At 35.8% G+C, this 23,987-nt stretch overlaps 1 protein-coding gene across 1 annotated transcript in view; it reads right to left on the reverse strand.

The window, feature by feature from the left end:
* Positions 1–639: 639 nt before the first annotated feature.
* The window catches only part of DCN (decorin), a 39,633-nt gene continuing 16,285 nt past the window's right edge, over positions 640–23,987 (reverse strand). Inside the window, exons 3-8 of the mRNA XM_072865148.1 lie at positions 19,371–19,483; positions 9,570–9,783; positions 9,268–9,381; positions 7,957–8,050; positions 3,253–3,391; positions 640–2,149 (exon numbers count right to left, since the gene is read on the reverse strand). Coding sequence (XP_072721249.1) covers positions 1,955–2,149; positions 3,253–3,391; positions 7,957–8,050; positions 9,268–9,381; positions 9,570–9,783; positions 19,371–19,483 — 869 coding nt within the window. The 3' untranslated portion in view covers positions 640–1,954. The remainder of the gene's footprint in view (positions 2,150–3,252; positions 3,392–7,956; positions 8,051–9,267; positions 9,382–9,569; positions 9,784–19,370; positions 19,484–23,987) is intronic.

Genomic DNA, 23,987 nt, shown 5'->3' on the forward strand with positions numbered 1-23,987 from the left:
TCCTATAAGTTGTATCTGTATCTGCTAATTTGAACTGTGTACATACAAATTGTGTGGAGTCATTCAAGCTAAGACAATTACTTTGTTCTCTGTTGAAATGCCAATGCTTAGCTTTCTGCATGAAGTTTCCCTCTGAATAATAGCAGATATCCAACCAAGAACCAAAAGGAAAAAATCTAACTGCTGATTTTCTGGAGGGTTTTCCCTCCAGTGACAGAAGGATATAAAGTACTGTTAGTTTTATTTAAAAGTAACACTCAGAAAATGTGAAACCTAGAAGAAAAAACAGACACAAATGGGTGAAATCATTGGCTACCATATGAAGAAGATAGCTAACAAGAGTGCAAACACTCTTTTTCTAGGTAATGGCTTTAGTGATTCATAATAGTTTCCAATTATTTACTACCCGAATAAATGACAGCTATAAACAGAATATATTCATTTTCTAGAAAAAATACCTATGAGTGTTAGGCATTAAAAAGTTTCTTGAGGCAAGATAATTTCACACAACTTGCTCCTACTTTAGTTATCACCATGCCAAAGATGTTAAATCTTCCAGACTTACTCATAATTAAAATTCTGACACACTATGTTATGCTATCAAAACAGAAAATAAAGACAAACACTTTGGAGTTTGCCTGTATTACATTATTCTTTAATATAAATGACATATAAGTTTTACAAATTAGAGAGATTGACCTTGGAGTATTAAGAGGCTGCAGAAGATTCTCTTAAGGTGACATTTTTATTGAGTATATGTTTAGCTTTGTAGATTGACAGTAGAAATGTGCAGCCTACCTTTGATGTGCTTGCTACCTACTGGTATGGGTTGAAGAATCCTAATTTGCAGAGGGCTTCAAATCACTCTAAGAAGATACTTCTACGAATGATGTCCCAGCAATGTCCGGCTAGGCCCTGCAGTTATTTCACTTCACATTTTGCTATACTTATGATTTTGCTAATAATCTAAATTTCACAAATTCATCAGATGGGAAGCCTGCATATCTCTACTTGACAATTAAAAACATTGTTTAAAAAACAAAAACAGTAAAGGATGCTGACAAATGTACAATGCAGAACAAGTGAACAGTGAACTGCTATTATTTTTGGTTTAGATACATACATGGATTGATACCAATGACTAAACCCTAATACCATACCCTGCAAGGCAGTCTCACTGAAGTCATTAAAACTGCTCTTGTGACTAAGGTGAGAGGGATTTGCCCTAGAGAAATTTAGTCATTGAGCTCCAGACATAGGTTACAGGTTTTGTACTGCAGACTACTCGTTATTTTTTTCAATAGGATTATGTTAGGCTAATCCTGATTAGCGTTGCTCTAGAAGAATGGCAAACTTTAAAGAACTATGTGTACAATATGAATTTATCTTATTTTTCCCAAAATAATGACATTAGCAACAACTTTATTTGCATCTGCTAAATAGATACATTCAGAATTAGCTTAGTGTTATAGTGGATATTTTTAAACCTCCAGGGCTTGAAATAAATTTAAAGGAGGTAACTCTCACCTTCTCAAGTCTCAAGATGATTTGAGAGTCTTTTTTCCCTCTACTATTTCTTTTTTGTGTGGCTATAAAAATAACCTCAATCACTATCTTTTTTTTAATATCATAGCTTGACAAATATTTACTCCGAATCTCATATACAGTGGAATCTGAAAACCTGTAGCATTCAGCAAACTGAAAAATACCACAGAAAGCATGCTGGAAAAGAAGGCTGAAATAAGTCAGTTTAAAGCACAATTGGCAATTCTTTTTGATGGTATGCTTGACCTTGTACATCTGCAATGATTCATTTATTCTACATCAATGGATCATCTCCACTTTAAAGTGAAGTTTCTGGTGTTTGGCATTAATTGTTAGCAATAATTTTTTGAACAGGCCTATTACAACAGGTACTTTAGCTGAAACACAACCGAACCCCATCTTTAGACATCTATTTGTAATTTCCAATCTGTACTGCAGAACGTTCATGGATACATCGGAAAGCAGAGGGTTGGATTTCCCAGTACTGCACGGGGTTGCTGAAGAGACTCACACCGGAATAGCTAGCCTTTTTGGTGTTGTACCCAAGAGGGCAAAAGTCGTTGATACCAATCGAAGCAATTTTGTTGTTATGAAGATAGACCACCTGAAAAGCATAGAATTACAGAAGTGAGACATAGAGCTACCATGGCAAATAAGATAAATTATTTGATGTCAAATATTAGGTATGTATTGTGCAATGTTGTACAGAGTAACAATATATCTTTTTTTCCAAACAAATGCTTGATTCTGCTTACCTTTTGCAATTCCTAGAGTATACCCAATTAGAAATAATTTCTACAGAAAGAGCAGAAACTGTGCAAGGCAATCTAATAACATTACTATCATTTGATCATACTGCAACCAAAACAGGAGTCAAAGATGTGGAATTATTAATACAGTGCTGTCGTTCAGAAGCATGTGCTGTATATAAAGAATGAATTTGGTGCTAATTGGTTTCTCTCCAGCTCTAATAGTTTCACTGTCATGACTCAGAGTACAGGACTGTACAGGACTCAGAGCCAAAGTAATCACTAATGATGATTTAAAATAGCTGATGAATATTACTTTGCTCCTGAATCACCTTTTCTGATGAATTTTCCCAAGCTACATGCAAGTGGTGATTTACATTTGGGAGTCTTCATTCTTTAGGAGCTTGTTTTCCCGTAAAATCTTAGTCCAAGTGAAGACAGATTTCAATTCGTTCAAAGAGGCCATATTTCTAGCTATGCAGCCACACAGACCATAAAAATACGGCTGATGAGAAATGCATATTGCATCTCTTTGCCCTCCTGAAGGCACAGCTTTGTGAGATACCAAAGGGAAGGTTCTTGGGAAAGGTTGCAAAATGTCACTGAGTAGAATCGAAAAAAAATAAATAGAAGAAATGTTCTTTGAAGGCATTTTTGAGTAAAGAGGAAATCAAAGTACACAAATAATCCCATATTTGTTGTGTTCCCTCAGACACACAGAGATAATTAGGCACACCTCCAGACCCATACACCTCCATAGCCACATCCACATAAAAATCAGAAAAGAGTCTTCCTGTTGTATGCAACATTTCCATGCCTATTCAACAGTTTATGAAACTTGCATCAAGTTACCTTTTGCACAAATACCATATATGTTTCTGTTCAGGACTGAATAACCACACAAATACCATTTGGAATCTTTCAACTTTGGTCTCTGAGGCAGTATGATAAACTTTACCTGGATATATTTGTGTTCACCCAGCCCATTAGGTACTCTGACAAGTTCATTGTTGTTCAAATGGAGCTCTCTCAGATGAGGTACATTGTTAAGAGAGCCATTTTCAACTGAAGAAATACTGTTGAAGCTGAGACCCAATCTGAAAAAAAAAACCAACAAACAAAACCATATGTTAAATTTGCCCACATAACCATCTTTCTTGGGTTGATTATTTCTCTACACTACTGTTATAGAACAGACCAGGCTAATTTTCAGAATTATGTATGAGGTACAGAGTCACCACAGAAAACTAGTTTAGTTAAACATATTTAAATAAGTTTGACATGTGATGTGAACATGTGATAATTATCACGATATCATTCAACTTGTGCCCATGGTACTGCATACTTTCATGAACTATATGACTAATCCCACTGTAAATACATACTGTGTACCTCCATAGGCACCAGTCTTTCTTTAAAAGCTGAATAAGAGTTTCTTGCATGACTTCAGGAGCACTGACTGTAACTTTCTTTGTCAAACTACATAACCCAGGGTGATCAGAACTGTTATGTTTAAACCTTCACCACATCCTTCTAAGATACTTATGTAGTTAGAGCTGTGTTACAGACTGGAAACAGGAGCTGAGTCATACATAATGATTTGTTCAGCAGGACACAGAAGTGGGACATACACATTTCCCCCAGGTTCCAGTGCAGAGCTTTCATCACAAAATCATCCTTCCTGCTTTACACATCCACATTCTGGGTTTACTAGCACAGGTAATGTCCAATTTGGAAAATCTGGTCCTATCTGTGTATTTCTGTGTTAATACTATTTTGGTTTGCAATTACTGAACTACAGAATTTTTTCAAGACACTCTCATAAGTTACAATGCTCTGTGTTGCAGTAAGGAATTCAGTGGTAATTCTGCAGGAGTTGTCATCATCAGGAGTGTTGTCCTTTGAGAAAATTATTTCTATAAAGGCTAAACCTACTTCATTTAGTTTGCTTTATCTTTTTTCTTTAAGCAATCTTTTTTAACTTTGAGGGAAAAAATTCCCTGACATTTATTAATAACTGAATCAAGTAAAGAATTTAATATAGGTAATCAGAATCCTTGTGATAAAATAATTTGCTATGGATGAGTACTTTTAAAGAAAGTCTTATTCATAGTAAACTACTACCTGTAATTCTCTGTGGCTTGTGCCAGCTTCAAAAGTCAGAATCTGAACCTAGTATAAAATCACAGAACTAAAAATTCTTCTTTGATCTTTATGGCAGATATGTTTCCAGAAATAATGCTGTCCAAGAATAGAAGCACATTTTATAAATTTCCTTTTAAAAATAAAAAGTCAAAGAAATATCTTGTTAACTAGTATTATTTATAATACAAATAGTCATATCATACTCATTTAAACATTGCAATGTTGTCAAACTGTTAAATGACAAAGGAGAGCTTACTGAGATCTCCGACTGACATCAACAGGGATTCATTTCACTCAGAAATCAGTTAACAGTATTCCACATCTTTGCTAGAATTTGGTCAGGAAGACTTTTCATTTAAAAGTTACTAGAACAAAATTCCTTCTGAGTACATTGAGATTTAGGAAAGCTTGGGGGATTTGATCCTACAGAGCAATTTGGTCTGAAGATCTACAGAATGTCTACAAAGGACTTCAGTGATGGGTGCTCATAGTGAACGTCTTTAAAAGGATTGGGAAAACAAAACATTTTGGCAGAAGGCTATAAATTCTTGGTTGACACATATCTAAATATATGCTCGCTACATATGCAGGTCTACAAGCAGATGTGTCACACCTAGGGAGACCAGAATGAAAAAAAGCAGGTTTGACTTTCGTATTGGTCTGTTGAAGCAAAAGTAACCACTTTACACACCACAGGGATGGACAAGATCCAACTCGGCATTAGCTCATACAGGGAAAGACTTTTTAGGGAAAGAGTAAAATTAGAGGATTCTGTAGAAAAGTGGATCTAACTCCCACAAGCAGTGAAATTATGTGTAATTACATCTCATCTAAATGTGTTACAAAAACTCTCAGTCACTCCCGGCTATGTTTACAAATGAAATAAGTCAATATTAGTGTGGAAAATACAGGGTCATTAAGAGTGTTAGGAAAGAATATGGTCTTTATCTCTGTTCTTTTTCCTATGGGAAAAAAAAAAGAAGAATTTGAAAAATCACTCTTGCTTAATATATTGACATATTCCTGCCTTTTATGTTAGTGAATAGGTAACATTTTTTCTGGTGTTTTAGCTGATCTAGTCACAGTGTTCTAAATCATTGAAGCATATCATCAAAAATGTATCTAAAAATTGAAGAAATTCTCAAATATTTTTCACCTTCTTTTGTCTCCAACATCCCTGCTGGCCCATTTCCACTTTTTTTTAACAGACTTCATGTTACTCAACATCATTGTTATTCTGGGCTTGATGCAACTCCCCGTATATGGACCTAGATCTTTTCAGTAAACTTTAATAGGGTATAGACATTAGTAACATCAGTTGTGTAGTGTGTATATCCTCCTGTGGAGCTCATTCCTGCACGTAACCAGCAAAGTCTTTGTTCGGTTTACATTCGTGAGATAAGTTTTTTTTCCACTGCAACACTATATGAAGACTTTTGAAAGACTTAAGAGTAATTTTACAAGGAAAACAAACAACAAAAAGGACAAATACTGGCGGTCTGCTAGAACTCAAAAATTTAAAAGAGAATGAGCAGTAGATCTACACCGAGCTCTTATGTGGAACATTTTACAGTTCAAAACACCTTAACACAGTCAGAAAAATGACCTGTTTCTCAAAGTCCAACTGTGCTTTAGGGCACCTATTAGACTGTTGAGCATGAGTTGACACGATCCAGGAGGAGAGTGGTCTTGACCCCGTACTGATGTTCCTGAAGACTTAGATGTGTAAATAAAAGCTGGTTTTTGGTAGCTTGTTTCTGTGGCGTAAGGGGCATGCTGTCCTTTAGATTTATCCCATATGCTGTCCTGCAGCTCTCCCATAGCTCCCTCCTTTCTTCATCTGTCTGCTCTGTTACATCCAATGTACTCCTTTTTGGCCAATCTGTATTCTGCCTTACTTTTCAACTTTGCAAAAGAGCATTTCTGACCATGCTTAGGTTGCCTGCTTAAGCACAGGCCAGAGAGCAGTTTAAAACTCGGTGCCTGCTCTGAGCAGCTCCACATTTCCACACCATGATCAACAGAGTATCTTGTTTCTCCGTACAGTACAGCTACAATAGAAGCAGCCCAAGGTTAGATATTTTTAGTAGTTCATCAGCACTTGCTGCATAAAACTTTATGTCTTAAGAAGGACTTCCAACAATGTTGTCCATGTAATGTTGCCTGTAGTGTTTCCCAAGTGTGAATGTGAAAATCAGAAAAAATCTGTCATCTGCAGGACAGCTGACACACCCCACTCCTCCCTCCTCCAGTAAAGTAAATTACAGTCTACCTGAGTAGTTATGATCTTGGTTTGGGTTTGGAAGGTTTTTTTATAATTTCTCTGGAGGATGTTACATTTTATACTAAGCCTCTATCATAACCAATAACTGCTTCATAGTCCTCTAACCCGTAATTATGGTATTTTTATTTTTTCATTAAAATCCAGGAGCAGACTTTTTGTTGAGCAGGGATGAATCTGTGATCAAATATGAACATCAAACATGAGTTGAAATGTCTTATTTTACAAGTTCTAGAAAGCTGTTCTAAACTTTATCACTTGGAATTGCCAGATTCGAAATACATGTTAAGTTACTATATAGTTCATTGCATTGAACTGCTGTCCAAGCTACCATAAACAGTGATAAACTTCAACTTGAACTCCTGTTGTTCAGTAATCTTTCTTTGATTTCAGTTTTCTGCCTTCATTATGACAAGCAGAATAATTAAGATGAAAATCCAGGAATTAGATCCAGTAATCTGATTAACGGTCTTTTAGATCAATTACACTTCTATTTTCATACAAAGGTTTAAAGTATCATAGTATTAAAATACCTTGTAGTAAAGGTCCATTTTACTATTTTAGCATGTTATCTAATGTGAACTAATTCACAAATAATTCTGTATGTCTATAACTGCTCTTTGGGAATTCTCCTTACAGTTTCCTAGAGTTAGAGAAACTTATTCAACAACATATTCACAGATTAGCAAGGTACAATCACTCTGAAAAAATGACACTTTTTCATTTATATTGTATGATTAATTTTTTGTCATGTTCCTAGACTCATTGCAGACTTGCCTTTCTTGAGAAATGAAGGAAACACTTTTGCAAGCAGTTTTGGTTCCCATGTGCTTTTTTCCTCAGTTTCCAGGGCAAATTGCATGAGTAATGCAGTGTCCCAAGAAAACTGCATAAACCAAAGATGGAAATACAATGAAAGAAGCATAACATAATTTAAAAATCTAATTGCTCTCTTTATCTTTCTTTTTGGTTTTTTTTGTTTTTTTTAAATCAAAGAAACAGTTGTCCTGGGCATACATCACTCATAATCGAAAACAGCTGGAAAGTGTTGCTAGAAAAAAAAGTGTTTGTTCTCTTAAGTCAGTACACAAGTCCTCAGAAGCTTTTCCTGCTAAGTTATGTACTGCTTCAGTGATGATAACGGTCATGAAGCTCAGAATGATGTTTTTTAATTGTGTGTGTGGTGGTTACAATTTCAACTAATATTTTACGTGAAAAGAAGAAATGAATTCTTACTTCGCCAAGTTAATGAGTCCAGACAGACCTTCAGCATCAATTTTGCTGATTTTGTTGCCATCAAGATGAAGTTCAGTAAGGGATGGGGGAAGGCCTGAAAGAGAGAACACCATCAAATTACTTCTGATAAAACTGGATTATTATATTTTTTTAAAGGACTTGTGTTATACCGAGGCTCTTTTACAGTAACAAAAAGATTTTTACTAGACATGGCCAAGAACAATTCACTGAATGAAACAAGGAACTTTCACAATCAGGGAAATTGAAAACAGCTAGTAACAATTTATTTGGCATGAAATAACACCAAGCTCCTAAGGTCATCACAGAAGACTTAATTCTTTAAAAATAGCTAAATGAAATTCTTCTCAGATATGAATTCTAGCTTTCATGATTAGGTAAATGGGACATATATAATAGTATAGATAATAGAAAGAGCCTTCACTTTAGCCAGACTATCCACATACATAAATCTACAAATATTTGGCACCTAGATATTAATAAATAACGGCAGCAGAAAATGAGATTATAAAGATGAAGTAAAATAATTTAAATGTTATTTTATGTAGGGCACATACTAGTTTGCAAATTCTGTTTACCAGGAAAAAAAAATTGGAACAAAATATTTTAACTATCTGAGGTCCCTCTAAGGAACATCCGAAACAGGAAATGTGGGAAGAAAGAAATAACAACTAGTATTAACTTTCAAAAAGTTTCAGCTATTTCAAAACAATCTTCTGGCTGAAGTATGAATAAATTGAATATAATTTCCTCTGGATTGGAACCATTCTGGTTTGTTTTGTTTTGTTTTGCTTTAATAGGTTATATTGAAGTTGTTCTTATTTTGTAGCAATTTGCAATTAAGTACTTTTAAAAATAACAAATGTTTCTGTTTTGTATAGGCATAGGATTTTTGGCTTCGAATCCACAGACTTGTGGAGGGCTGATTTTATGCTTGTAGAAATTCAGTTAATTCTACATGAGTTTACATCTGTGTGATGTTGATCAGGCTCACCAGCCGGGGCTGGAGGGTGAACACATTCTTCCATTTTATGTTTCAGCTATGAGACAAGAAAAGCAAAATAAAATAAAATGGCTTACTCTTGACAGTGCACCTCTTGTGGAGCTTCTCATAATAGAAAACCAAAATTTTCCAAACCAATAAAAGTCAACTGACCAAAAAGTGAAGTAGTCAAGTAATGGATACTCTACAGACTGACTCAAAAGGCTTCCATAATAATTTTTTTTCGAGCTGCCTAGAAGTCACTAGATTATACCTGTGTAAATCTCTGAAATATTAATTGAATTTCTTACCTTTTGGGATGCTAGTAATGTTGGTGTCTGCGATACGGATGTAGGAGAGCCTCTTCATCCCCTGAAAAGCTCCGTTTTCAATGCCTGAACTCTTGATTGGATTGGTGCCTAGTTCTGCCAACAAAACATGGTCGTGAGCTGTGCTGCAGTGTAGGTACCTATATCCTTCAGGTCAAAGCTAATTTGGAGGTACAATTTATTGGAGCATTTCTTGGCTTTCTACATAAAATCACTGATTGAACTAAAAAGAACATCTTGAAAAAACACTGAGTTGATTTTGTTATAATTTCTCATGCTCGTACCTAAGACAATCACTTGATTCAGTCCGTTAAAGACAGCTTTCCTCAACTTGGAGATCTCATTCTCATGAGCCCGTATCTCCTGAAGAGACTTCGGCATGTTTTCTGGGAGTTCCTTCAGGTTGTTCTTGGACAGGTAAAGTCTTTCCAGTTTCTTCAGAGGAGCAAAAGCTAACGGGCTTATTTTGCTGATTTTGTTGTTAACAAGGATCAATGCCTGTGGAGTAATAATGAAGGAGATCTCAGATGAACATTAGGGCAATTATTTTAGGAATGAAACATTTTAAAATTATTATTATTTTCTAGTGTCTTTTGATGGCCAATCTATTGAGCTGAAGAAAATGCAATGCAGTACTAAAAGAAATAGATTAAAAACTTCTGAAACAGTGAAAGATAAACAAGGCCTACATAACAAATACAAGTGTAATTTCATTGCTGAGGTATATGCAGCTTCTGTTAACAACAATAGTTTATACCTAAGAATAAGTACAACCCTTCCATTTGAAAGCTCTGAAGAACAAGACATTCACATAAAACTAAAATTATCAGCTTTATTTGCTTTTTTTTCCTGATTTTGTTTATTCTGAGGATACTTTAATACCTTATCCATCATCACACAACCATCCTAAGCAGTTTTTCCTGAACAGAAAATTCTGTGACTCAATACAGTGAAAGTGCAACCCAGCTTAATAAAAATATGCATATCCTCACCTCTTTCCTGTTATTCTTATAGACTACACTTATTAGATTTCTGTCTGATAATAACTTAATTTTTGCAGAAATATGCGCTGTTTTTTTGGTAAGCATAACTTGGTATGGAAGGGAAGCAGTGAATTAGGTAGAATGGGCTGTATAAATATAGATATAATAGCTACCTAAATTTATTACTAGAGAATAGCTATATAACGTCTTTGTTCACTAACTCCATTATGGTATTTTCAGAAACAGAAGACAACAGTTGCTGCTAAACCACAAATTTTTATATTGCATATACTATAGTTAACATCCAGTACATTTTTAGTATTTTCAGAATTAAACTTTAGTCTGCTTCTTGGAAGAAAATTGAGCATTCAACTCTTTCCACAATAAGTTAAATATTAAAACAGTGCCAAGAAATGTATCGGCATGTGTGATAGCACCTCTGCATCATGGGAACTGAAAGAGAGATGAGAAGACAGTTTAAAATGGTATTTGATGTATGTCTTTTCCCTAATGGACTCCTCTTGCAGATCATCCTGAGCAAAGCAAGCAGCGCGTTCTGTATATATGGTTTCACTGAGTATATGTAAAGCTGAGCATGTCTGGTTTTAATTTTGTATGCTAGCTAGCAATAACACATTTGCAAGAGGAGGTAGAAAAGGTCACTCACAGTTCAGCAGAGTATTTCCCTAACAATAAGCCTCTCCCAAAATAAATATATTGGTCTGTGGAAGCCATGGTCCCAACTCTCTTTTATTTGAGCCTGAGCTATAAGAACTGCCATGATAACACATGGGGTACACATGGGGTGTGGTTTCCTGAGTCATCATTGCCAGAATTGTGATAGAGATGTAGATTCTGCCTGTAGTGTAATACAGCTACCTGCACAATATTCGGGCATGGGAAACAATCCAGTTATTATGAGGGATACAGCTTGAATTATGCAGATGAGTCTCTTTCATTGTTTTTATCATAATAACTGAATAACTAAATGTGCTACTGCTAATTAGATTTTTTTTTTCTGAATTTTACCATGGATTTCTTTTCCATAGAACTCTAAGTCAACATTCAATGAGTTTAGACTCATCTTATCAGCACTTGAAATTTTTATCCTGCATCCTGCTTTGCGCTGCCTGGTCATTTATGTCAGCTAAAAGTCTGCCTTATCTTTTTTTCTTTTTTATTTGATTTGTTTTTACTTTGTTGCTTTTTAGATAAAAAGTGTTTGGGCTATGATTTTCACAGCTGATGATTTGATGTGAAATATTTCTTGCTGGAAGTAGATAGGTATACATTCAGCTAGGCACTGCAATGTAAATATTCTCAGAGTAGTTGAAGTTAAGAGGATTGTTACAGTTCTTCAGAGCAGAACTGATAGTCCTGACCAAAACCAGAAATTATCTAGGTAACTAGGATGAACGTGTTCTGCTTTGCCAGTGCTTTCTCCTGAATATGATCATGTTATCTTGGGGAAACACACAGAACTGTTGTTTTATTCAAACATTCAGAAAGTGCCTCATTTAGAAATGATGGTATCTATCACAGGTATGTTTAAAAATACTGATTTCACAGTGGGAACGTATGTATAAAGTGGGAAGGTATCACAAGCCTGTAATTTTCAATTTTTTTATACCAGAATATCATTTCCCACTTACACCCTGCTCTGCAAGTCCCTGCTCCCAGTATTTTAAACCTGCATTATTTTTCCACACTGTTATGCAGCTGTAAGAAGAAAAAATAACCCCACACTTCAGAATTTGCAAGAGAATTTTTACTGTCTCCCAGAGCAACAGCAAATGATGAGGATAACACACCAGCATAGCACCTGGCAAGCCATACCCCTGGGTTCCTTTCCCACTTCACAATAACTCTATTATATGCAAGACTTAAAGAACTAAGTTATTAGCCTTGGAGCAATGCTGTTTACTTTCCTCAGAATGTGCCCCGTATGGTTTGCATGTAACAAAAGTTAAAACAAAACAAAATAAAATAGAATTAAAAACTCAGGGGAATTTAGAGGTCAGTGAAAACAGGAACCAGAGGAGAAAAACCTAGGGAAAACATCTGCAGGCAGTGCTATTGAGGAAGGGATGTTAGGCAAAAACATGCCACATGGACTAGCTATCCTGAATAAAGCCCAGATGGCATGACGGAGCATTATATTAATCTTGTTAAAGGACATATAAAAATTTTGCACAGGGCAAAAAGTACTCAGAAGGAAAAATAAGGGTCAGCCTGAAAGTGCTGAAAGTGCTGGAGCCCTTGGCTACAGGTAGCACTTGTGATGCTGCTAGTATGAAATGATTTGACAAAAATCTGACAGCCTAGAACAGAGCCACAGGAATTGATACTTTTATTCAAAAATCTATTTTCTTCCACACTTCCATCTTTAGTGGAGGGAAAAAGATATTTCTTTTAAAATAAATGTACCTCTTCCCTGCCCCCTCCAAAAAAAAAGAAAAAAAGAGTTGAAGCATATCACCAATTCACAATACAAAAGGCTGAGCACATGAATGTATAGCTTTCAACATGACCTGGTATGGGTGTGAGGATATTTAGCCACAGGCAAGAAAAAAGGCAAGAAAGAAAGAAAAAATATAGAGGCACAAATACATCAAGTATTAACATCAAGTGTCTAAGCCTGACACTTAGTCAGGCTTAGAGGGTTCATAGCAATTTCCTATGGATAAGAGAAAAATTAGCTTCCATCCTCATTTTCCTGAGATAAAGCCTTTTTGCCTTGTCTTACATAACATGTAAACATTGCACGGTAAACATTGACTCTGTTATAATATTGCACTGTGGTAATATCTACGGACCACCTTTTCATGACCAGAAGTTTAAGCGGTGCTCAGAGAGGAAAATAAATCCAAGCTTTGCTCTAAAGATGGCTTACTTTTACTGAAACAACTCTGGTATTAGTGTAGTCAGGGAAAAAAAAAAAATCACTGTATGACAGGAATAGATGCTGGCTCCATTGAAGTCAGTGGGAGTCTGGCCATTTAGCTCCTTCTGGCCTGGTTTCTACCTCAAATATTTATTCCCAAAACACAAAGGAGGATTCACAATTCAGGAAAATTTTGGAACACTTGTTGGCAGGCTTTTGTCAAAATACACCCTGACAAACTGCAGAGGGAGTTTGTGGCAATCATGTAAGAACTAGCATAGGGTTCTTCTTCTTGGGATTACCAAAACTTAGAATTTTTGCCCTGTCTGGGGGTGGGGAGCAGGGGATTGTATTTTTTGGTGTAATTGCATTATGTGAGAATCTCATGGGATTGTTCCGAGGGGTTTTCATCCCTACTTCTGTTCGTCTTAGTTTAGAATAGTTTGAAGCGAGAGCCTTGCCAAAATCAGAAGTGAACTGTAAAATGATCAGCAAATTGTTATCAGCCATAATACATGGTGATACATCTGTTTTGCCAGCTGGGGATGGTACTCTTACCTAACATCAAATCTTTAATGATGCATGTGTCCTTCAGGGTTTAAACTGAAAAGTCAATCCGCTGACCCGATGGAATTTCTTTAATTTCCTGGGTTATGTATTACATTATTACCTGGTTTTTATTACAGTTCTGCTAGGAACAGTAATGCCTTAAGAATTGTAAGCTCAGGAGTCAGGCATCCAAATAAAAATAATAATAAATTTTGTCCTTTTTGTTTGCCTTACGTTTTCAGTCATTAAGTCATACTCTTAACCTGGACATATAGTTAAGCTTTTCTGCCAAATTATTAGGAGTGGATGTACACTTAGGAAAAAAAATCACAACAAAGAACACAAAAAATATAAAAGAGAACTTGACTTTCTTCTCTAATTGTGTTACACCAGGAGACAGAATTCTACAAAATAAGTATTCATTTTAAAATTAATTTTAAAAATCATAAACATTGGTAAACTTGAAGGAACCAAGAGCCTCTGAATCCAAGGAGGTCTCTGAACAGAATTCCAGATGTTATTTCTCTGAAAGGCACATGATCTACAGTTAAGGAAGGAAAAGGATAAAGGTATAAAAAACATGATGCTGTAATTATTCTTTATTTGTTCTTACTTAAATTCTTTGGTAGGGTTTGGTAGTAAACCTACCAAACTAGGATCAAGTGGACATAGCTAAGAAAGGCAAGGAAAAAGGGATGACATAGAAACAATAGGGAAGTGATGAATGACCTGTGAGGGAAGGAGATGGCAAGGCACTGAAACAACAGCCTGTCAGTATAAACGAAAGAAGATTGTGGAAAGCAGTTTGATCACATCCACAGTACCATGTTGAATAATCCTACAAAGCCAAGGAGCCTGCTGCAGATCTGATTTGCATGGCATTTGAGCTCTCACTGATAACTCTTGTGTAACATGACTTGCACAGATGACCAGGGAGCAGCTGGCTCCTGCAAAAAATAATTTTCCTACTCCAGAAAAAAATAATCCTAATGCTCTGGAGTTCTAGAGAATCTTTCAACCCTGTCCTTGTCTACTGAGGCAACCATTTTGGTCATTCATTTTATCACAATTTACTTGTTTATTTTAGTGTTGTATACCATAAAATTTCCTTTTTTCATTAGCTTAGTATGCTGACTCTCTCCAGAATTTTACGGACCTCAAAGTATTTTCTTCTGTTGTTTTCCTCACAGGAAAAGATCTTTACCCTCTGCACATTAAAAATGTTTTGCATGCATGTGGTGTGTTGCATGCTTGTTTCAGTGGAAAATCTCATTGTGTGTTAAGCACAATGCAAAGGAGAGTCTGAGGAAATGACAACTCTCTAAGGGAGTGCTGCATTTCAGAAAGATTAACTTTTTTTTTCTCAGAATATTTGTTGGAAACCTACAGCTGCACCAAGTGGGGGGAAAAAAAAAATAAAAAGAAGTATCTCTCAGTCCTGTTAAGAATGTCTGCCATTGATGATAGTGGGAATTGAGTCCAGAGGTAGAAACTGGACAGAGATATCTGTATTTGGTTTTTTACAGTATGCCAGTGGTTACTGATTCTTCATTCTGTGATTTGCAGAGCATATGTTTCCTTAACTTCTCTTTTAATTATGCCTGGGAAAAGGGAACTGAAGCTATAATGAGTCATCAGAAGACTGTGTTCTTTCATTAATATTTTTTGATCTGTGAGAAGTTTTTCTGTATCCCCGGAAGATGTTCCCAGACTTTTCTTCAGTTAATCTGGGCTCTTGTCCTTCCACAGGGAGCCTTCTTTCGGTTAAAAAAAAAAAAAAAAAAAAAAAAGGAGTGCATGAAACTTTTCTAATGCAATACATTATTTTTCCACTTGATATTATTACAAAGAGTGTTTCAGTTTATTTGCGCATACATTTAGTGTTGATAATCCCTTAGTGTGGATATGGTCATAACCTTAAGTCCCAAGTCTAAATCTTTTATCTCTTTCATGCAGGTGTTTTCTTTCGGTATAAACACAACTGGATTTACCACTGTTGTATGCGCAACCATGGCTTTGCATAGTTCCGCCAGCTTAAATTAAGCAATGTTCTATTTGATTTCAGGCCAATAGCACATTTGTCTTCTTTTGCTGTACTAACACTGTGCCATTGAAAAATTCCTATTGGAAAAGCATGCAGTCACTATTTTGTTGTTTGTGCTGTTCTTATAGTGATCTAATACAGAGTAGTTTCTTTTACCTCTTTTTCCAAGTGCCAGGCATTATGCTGGTTTGCTTTGGCTTTGCCACACAGCATACAACTCCATGTGCTGTTTTTGTAGACTCCTCCTTCACTCTGCATGAGGGCTTACTCATGTAGTATTTTGGATTCTTTATTGTGTCCATGGGGTCAAAGTACTGTACTCTATCCAGAAGTCTGCCTGGAAAATTCTGACAGTTTCATAGAAGATTTTTTTTCCTGGCTTTTCGAATAGCACCTCTCTGATTGTTTTGCCACAGGTCTAAATCATAAGCAAGTTTTTCACGTAATATCAGACAGTTTTCTGAAACTGCAAAACTCAGTCATCGGCCCTAAAAAAAGACTGTCTTCAATTTTTTCCCTCTTCTCCCAAGTCTTCTGGTAAAAAATATATCTTATCTTTCATTTTTAAATAGTGTGAAGTCTCACTGAGTTTTTATAGTACAACATTAATAGTTTAGCCACTTTTTCCTGGATAAATTAAAAACTATAAAAATATCAAGTGCATCAAAACTGTTGACTCGGGTGTTTTCTGGCAGGCATCTATTATTTGCAGATAAATACTCCCTTAGTTGCATCCTTTTCTAATTGCCTGACATATTTCCACAGCTGCAAATTTTAACTGCTCTTTTACTTAGGAAAATTTTCTGATACAATGAATATTTTTGTAGGTACTAATTTCTCTTTCATTTCTATCTCCGTGTGTTGTGCACTCAGAGCATAAACAGTTACATTTGTGCTGAAAGAGAAGCCATAGGTGAGTTTTAGGTAGATCCTTTCTTTTCTCCTTACTTCATCTGGTTTTTAGTACAAGTTGAACTTTAGGTTCAACCCAACTTGTTCATTAAAATCTCTACACCTCTGGTTGGTGATGTCTATAGGATTTAGGAAGGAATTTAAAAGGAATATTCAAAAGGAATAAACTGAATATACTGACCATATTTTTCAAGATCTATGAAAATTGGGATTTAAAGAATTGTTCCCTTAAGTGATCACTTCATGCAAGATGTTAACTGCAGTTCCTGATAATTTTAGGTTCTGGAATAATAATACAATTTATGTAAATCTTCCTGTTTTAGTAGAGTATAAGAAAGTCCAGTAAAGTCTAGGAAGTCTAGAAACTTTTGAACATCATTCTGTCAAGTGTAATGTTAACACAAGCCATATTCATCAGGGAATATGATTAAAACACATATACATGATACACACACACACACACATATATATACATCACACACACATATATCTCCTTAAAACAAAAGTGACAATGGAGCTCTGCCAACAACAAAGCTTTTGAGTTATATTTATCTAAAAATGATATTCCTCTTTCACGATGACTCTGAAGAATATTTAATTGCAAGGTGGGGAATGGGAATCGTTCCCAGATATTACACAAGAAGAAGAATGATGCCTGCTGAGAGTAATGATGGAGCCTAGTTATATAAATGTACTGCATGGCTAAATTATTATTTTGGGTAGGAGATGAGAGGATCGTTTATTGTTCTTGAGTAAATCCAGGAAAACTGCTTTGTTTTGAAGCTTATTTGTTAAAACTTATGTTACTATTGTCACTCTTCCGTATGATTTCCACTGGTCCCTAAGCATGTACTGGATACTTTTGGGAGCAACACAAACAAATAACCTCTTCCCTGAAGAGTTACCTATTTAATTCACTATTAAATTATATCTGCTCTAATAAAAGAAGAAAAAAAATCCATAGAGTTAACCTCAATGAGATGACATAGTTCACAAGAGCTTAACTCACAGCAGGATGTAGAACAGAGACCTGAGCTGCGTGCCAAGTAGGCAGAAGTCACTGAGGGCAGTGCTTTTCATCCGCAATGCCATGCTCTGACTCATTTCATGCAGTGTCATGAAGAAGGATTGCAAAAAGATTATTTCATTGACAAGACTTTTCTCTTTTTCAGCACCTTGCAGGTGATCTTCACTGAAAACACAGGACTTCTCTCCAAGGTGGAAGAAAACCAAAACAAGTGGGCAGGAATTAGGGTGTCGAATCTGTTCAGTAGCCAAGCAGAAGAACTGAAAAAGAAATCTGGGGCACAAGTCATCTCATTCTAAAACCAAGTCAGATGAAATGTGATGTAGAAGCACCTACTTCTCTTTGTTGACTGTAGAGGTTATCTATGTAAGTAGCTCAAGTATAGACACCTATGCTAAAATTAGATGACATGAACCTCATCATGATTTACTCATGCAGCTCCCTCCACTATGGACAGACTGGCATTGTGCCTATTCCTAGAAATTTTTTAAAACATTTTTCTTGATGTTGCATTAAAACAAAAATTTAAGAGGGAATTTGGAAGTAATTAAGGAGATAAATGTTTATGGAATTTTTTTTTCCAAGTATGAGTGGCTGAATGCAGATTCTTGTTTGGAACAGTGCTTGTTTCAGTGATGGCATTGGCATCATAAATGGATAAAAGGTGGGAGCTGGCTTCTTGGTTGTAAATGAAAACAAGAGAATAGAAAGAGGCTGTGAAGGGCCAGGAAAGCAAAGCCAAGTAGTTTATATTGGTTATACTCAAAAAGGATCAAATGGAATAACAGACAAAATAAATTGAATAGGTGAAAGGCTAGAAAAATAATATTTTCAGAAATATACTTGAGTCAGGGTATTACTTTCAAAGGCAGAGAAGTAATAGCCTTTTTCTGATTTGGAAAGAAAGAGATATTTCAACAAAATTGAGGCAAGACTATGAGGTATGAATGTTAAGATGTTGGTTAAAAGTATAGAAATCAGGGAGGAGGACCTCAGACAGAGAAACAAAAATTTGGAAACAGAGGAAAGTAGTTGTCTGATGGAAACTTGGAAAAGAAGAGGTGAACCAGAAAAAAAGGCAGTCACATAAACCAGGGAAGGAAAATATTTCAGCAAAGAGGAAAACAGACAGCAGTGTTGGAAGAGACTGGCAGGTAAAGGAGGATGAGGATGGAGTTTTGCTAGGAGAAGGTTATTGCAAAAACACAATTTCGTTGTAGTGCAGGGGGCAGAAGATTGATTGAACTAAAATTAGTACAGAAAAACTGCTGACAAACATGGTATATACAAATCTCCGTGAGCTCAGAGGTGGGAGGGGAAGGAATACCGTAATAAGTGAGTGAGGTGGCAGGGTTGAGATGGATCTGCTTTTGAAATAGAAATAACCAAGTCACTGTGCCAAAGGGACTGAAAACATAAATAAACAGGTGAGAGAAGTTATGATGCAGAGCAGGAAACTGAATGGACAGGAGACAGGTACGAAGAGCTGAAAAGAGATGAGAAACTTCTGTGGTATGAGAAGAGAGTTTGCAGGAGAGGAATGGGAAAGGAAATAAATAGTCTGGGCCGGTGGAGGAAGATCACAGAGTATTTCATCAGTTTTCCTTAAAAACCTGAGTACCAGGCCAAAACCACATTTTCTCCCCATTTTGCTTTTGGCAAGTGCTAGTTCATTTATACACTTACATGAAGATTCTTCAAGTTCTTGAAATCTCCTTCTTTAATTTCAGTGATTTTGTTGTTCTGTAAGTCCAGCAGGGTTGTGTCGGGAGGAAGGTCTTTTGGCACTTTTTCCAGACCTAGGGACAGTGAAAAGAATAAACAATTGACTTTGAAAGAAACTTTACATAGGGGTCAGTACTTTTCTTAGCAGCATTTACCTTTCAGTAAACACCATTTCTAGAACTCATTTCCTGAAGAAGCTTATGAAGACTTATCTGAAAGTATTTCTGTCTCCAGCCAGTCAAAGGGAGTTTTATTTTGCGATGTCAAATCAAAACTTATTTATTCACATTTCCATTATGCCCTTTTCTGAGACTATATCTGAGTTATAGCTTGAAGCAAAGGATTGAGTTTGGGAAAATTATTTCTAACACGTTTAATTCCACTGAATTGTGTGAATAAAAATTGCTTTCAGAAGGAGGTATGGTATTTATTAATTTCACTGTGTGTTAGCTTTTGTGGACAGAGAACATTTCCTGCTATTTAAAAGGTAGTAGGCTTTTTTGAAAGAAGTACGATAGTTAATTATAATCATTTCCAGAAAAAATACTGTTTGTTTGACAGTAACTGAGTAACTTGCAGTAAAGTCCACCTTAAAAAAACCCCAATCCACCTCCCCCCTTTTCTTTCATCTGAAACTATGTCCAAGTTTTCTGGAGAACAAATCTCTTGGTTTCACTACAACTGCCAAAAGAACATCAGACAGTTTAAATTAAAGACTCTCTTTGGGACTATTTTCTGAATAGCTGATATGTAAGTCCGATGAAGTCATGGAAATGAAATTATTTAGTGTTAAATAACACTTGCTTTACCCAGCTTTCCTTTCATACTGTGACTTGGAATAGAGCAAATCTTTTATAGTCATTCTGATTTACCACAAAATTAAAATGTTCTTTCCTAACTAGTCTTTTTTTTTTTTTTAACAGAATGTGAAATGCTAAATGAATGGTTGGTAGGAAAAATTTATAGACACTAATAAAGTCTCTATACGGGCATCTAACAGAAGTGGACTTCTCTGGATAGAACAGTCTTTTTACCAGTAAAATTTTTAACAAATATTTCTGAAGCTATATTTGAACCCTCCTGGGAAAGATCTCTCTGCAAGTATTGCCAGTGTCTCCCCAGTATGATGGTGGACTGCATGATATTGTTCTCAGATGAAAGATATATACCTATATATATTATCTTTTTAAACCTATATATTTTAATCTCAAGCATGGCATTGCAAACACAGTGAGATATGCTTGCCTAGAGATAAGATATGCTTTGCCCACAAAGGTTGTGGAGTCTTCATCCTTGGAGGTATTCAAAAATTGACTGAACACATTCCTAAGCAACCTGATCTAGCTGACCTTGTTTTAGCAGATTGGTGGACTAGACAATCTCAAGAGGTGACCTCTAAACTCAACAATTCTGTGGTTCTGTGTTGTTTAACATTCATCACAAATGTAAGTGTTTTCACACCTGGAATGTAGGTTTCTCTCAAAATCCAATGTTAAGCACAACCCCTTCTCTTTCAATCATTTTTAGAATATATATAGAGAGAGAGTTAAAAATGGTTGGCTCTTATTTGGAAGGATTATGGCAAACCATGAAAAGAAGTATATGTTTGGTACCATATTTAATCCTTTAAACCTACATAAAGAGCACTATTCTATAGTTACTACTATAAGACTTTACCATAAAATCTAGAGACGCCACAGTGATATGTACTGGAACTTTTTACTACAATTAGTGACACACTAAGAATTCATTATAGATTTGGCCATATTCTTAAAAATATCTGCATGCAGATGAGGCCTCCAATTCATTAGGTGCCTGGTCTGAATCTTCCAAAGTGCTGAGCATCTCACAGATCCCACTGGTGTCTGTTACTGCTCTTTGGTGCTTAGCAAATTCTAGAAACAAGATTGCTTTTTTAGTTATCTATATATGGGTGCAGGAGACCTAAACTTTTGAAAAGTGTTTGCTCCTTTTAATCTTACTTTTGAATTGATAATATTAGTCTGTATAGAACATATTCTGTTCTACCGTTACACCGTTCTACCGTTTGGCTCTGATATTTATTAAAACTGAGTACAATATGGATTAACCTGGCTGAGTTTTAATCACACCAGCATCTAAAAGTTTTAAAAAGCACAATCATCCAGCCTGGGATGAATTAGTAAAAGCTTCTACTGTACATAAAATGACAAAAGCCAAAGCTCACAACTCATCCTATTTACCTTACTGATATTCAGTGCGTGAAGGTATGATACAGATTAAGATTCTTCATATTACTAAAATAACCTTTCCTCATTCAGGCATGGACTTCATTTTTACTGAAGGCAGTTGCAAAACCCTCATTATTTTCAGAAGCGTAGAACTAGAGTTCCAAATATATAAAAATGTGATACCATATAATTTGTATGTTGGTTGTCTTTGGACGGTTTCTGTCCTCAGCGGACAGGAATGATGTCAGCAACTAAAAAATCTTTCCCAAAAAGCACTACTTTTTCAAGATCATAATTTTGTTATAAGAAGTTCTTACAGTCTAGCAACTTTTATAGCATTTTTCACATATAAATACAAGACATGGTTTAATTATTTGTATTCAAAATAATATTACTATGTTCTGGTTGTCAGTACATTAATATTAGTAGACTGGTATCTTTAAATAAGTTCTTAAGGCAGAAACTGGGGCACGAGAGCTATACAGCTGCCCTTTACATGATGCCCTTGGAACATACTTTGTAAGAACACTTGGATTGCCACTGAAGGGATAATTTCCCAGATACTAAACTTCAAACTAAATTTCCAATTGTACATTTCAAGCTTCACGTCAGCTCCTAAAAGCTCAAGTGTTATCCGTGAATAAGGTAGAACTGATAATTTCTCAGAGCAATGAAGGAAAACTTTAAATGTTTCATATTGTAACAATAAGACAAATTTAATAATCATCCATTTGTGAAAAGTGACTTATAAAAGCTTCCTATCTTGTACTAGAAAGTAGAAGGATGCACAATACGATAATTAGCTGTGCATGCAAAGAATATAATTGCCATCACTTAAAGTGTTAAGCTTGTTTGATTACCTATATCATGTATATTCTGTTATGCATTTCCTGAAGCTGTTTTTAAAAAAGTTTCAGAAAACAGCTACAGAAATTAGATTTTATTTTTCTCGTGACTTGTCTGAGCTTTGAAGAGTAAAGCATAGAGGAGTACAGCATGAACCCTGGGTGCTGGAGAGACATTGCGTTATCATTAAGTAGTCTAGTACATCCTCCATCTGAAAGCTACATCAACTGGAGCTCTCTAGTGAAGTAAGAGTTTATAAATGGGTGGATCTGGACGCTGCCTTGTAAAATCAGCAGCTAAATAATTCAGGACTAAACTGTGTTTGAGGTGTGGACTGGATCCAAGTGTTTCACCAATTGTCACATCTACATTGGCTTCAAGAGCTGTGCTTCAGTGTGCAGGTCCAGGTCTCTATATAGGTAGATGTATCTCCAGATAGATACATGTAGGAGGAGCATTGATGTAGTGCAAACTAGTCCCTGTGCTGGAGATTCCCTGCTTGGAGAGCAAACCTTCAAACCTTTCTGGTCAGGACAGGTCAACAGACAGCCAGTTCAGATGAATGGGGGAGCCTGAACTAAAATGACAGCATGACAGAATTTGAACCAAATTGAGAAAATTGTAATCCTGCTAGAAGCTGAAATGGCTCTTGGCTTCTGGGATAGAATTACTGTTTCCCAGGAGGATTTTTTGATTCCTCTGTCTGGGACACCGAGAAGTTTAGAGGGGAACTGTGGGCTGTCCTTACTACCCATTTCTGAGAAACTCAAGTGATGCCCGTATACTTCTGAAACCATGTTGTACAGTATGACTGCATGTCCACCTGCAAATGCCTTCCAGTGAAATTTATGTAATACCAACTGAAAGGGGAACTGATGTTGGAACATGTCAATTGAGTCACCTCTCAATCTTTTTAAGAACAGTTTACACAAGTATTCCAGCTCTTGGCTGTGATTTTTTTTACACATTAAAGCTTGCTTCTTAAAAAGCCATATGAAAATCTCTCATAGCAGTCTGACTTTTTACGTGAATAATCAGTGCTATGTAGCTTGGTATTCAGTTCCCTGGAAAAATTTCAGGCCTCTGGTTCCTAAGATTAACTTATAACTGACTAAAGATTTAGATTCTTCTGCCTTTCCCACTGTGTTTTAAATTGAAAATACATATGTCTTTATTTATTTTGGTTGAATAAAACTAAGTCAGTTATTATTTAAGTTGGTAAATACATTTTAAAAAATTATATTTATTCAGAAATAAGTAGAAATGGTATAGCTCCACCCTTCCAAAATCCCTGTTTACACCAAAATTAAGAGCCTAAATATTCTGGAATTATAAGATATTTAATAAACCAGTTCATGTGTCCTTAGTCATAGAGACCATTTCGGTTTTCACTAAAATATTTCTTTGGGAGAAATCATGACTTCCTTATAGAAGCTGAACAGCCATCAGTGCAGCACAGGTCAGATCTGTATTATTTTCTGCAGATTTCTACAAGTAGAAATTTTCTTCTGTTCTACATTAT

This window comes from Ciconia boyciana, chromosome 1 (assembly GCF_034638445.1).
Source record: "Ciconia boyciana chromosome 1, ASM3463844v1, whole genome shotgun sequence".
Lineage (NCBI taxonomy): Eukaryota > Metazoa > Chordata > Aves > Ciconiiformes > Ciconiidae > Ciconia > Ciconia boyciana.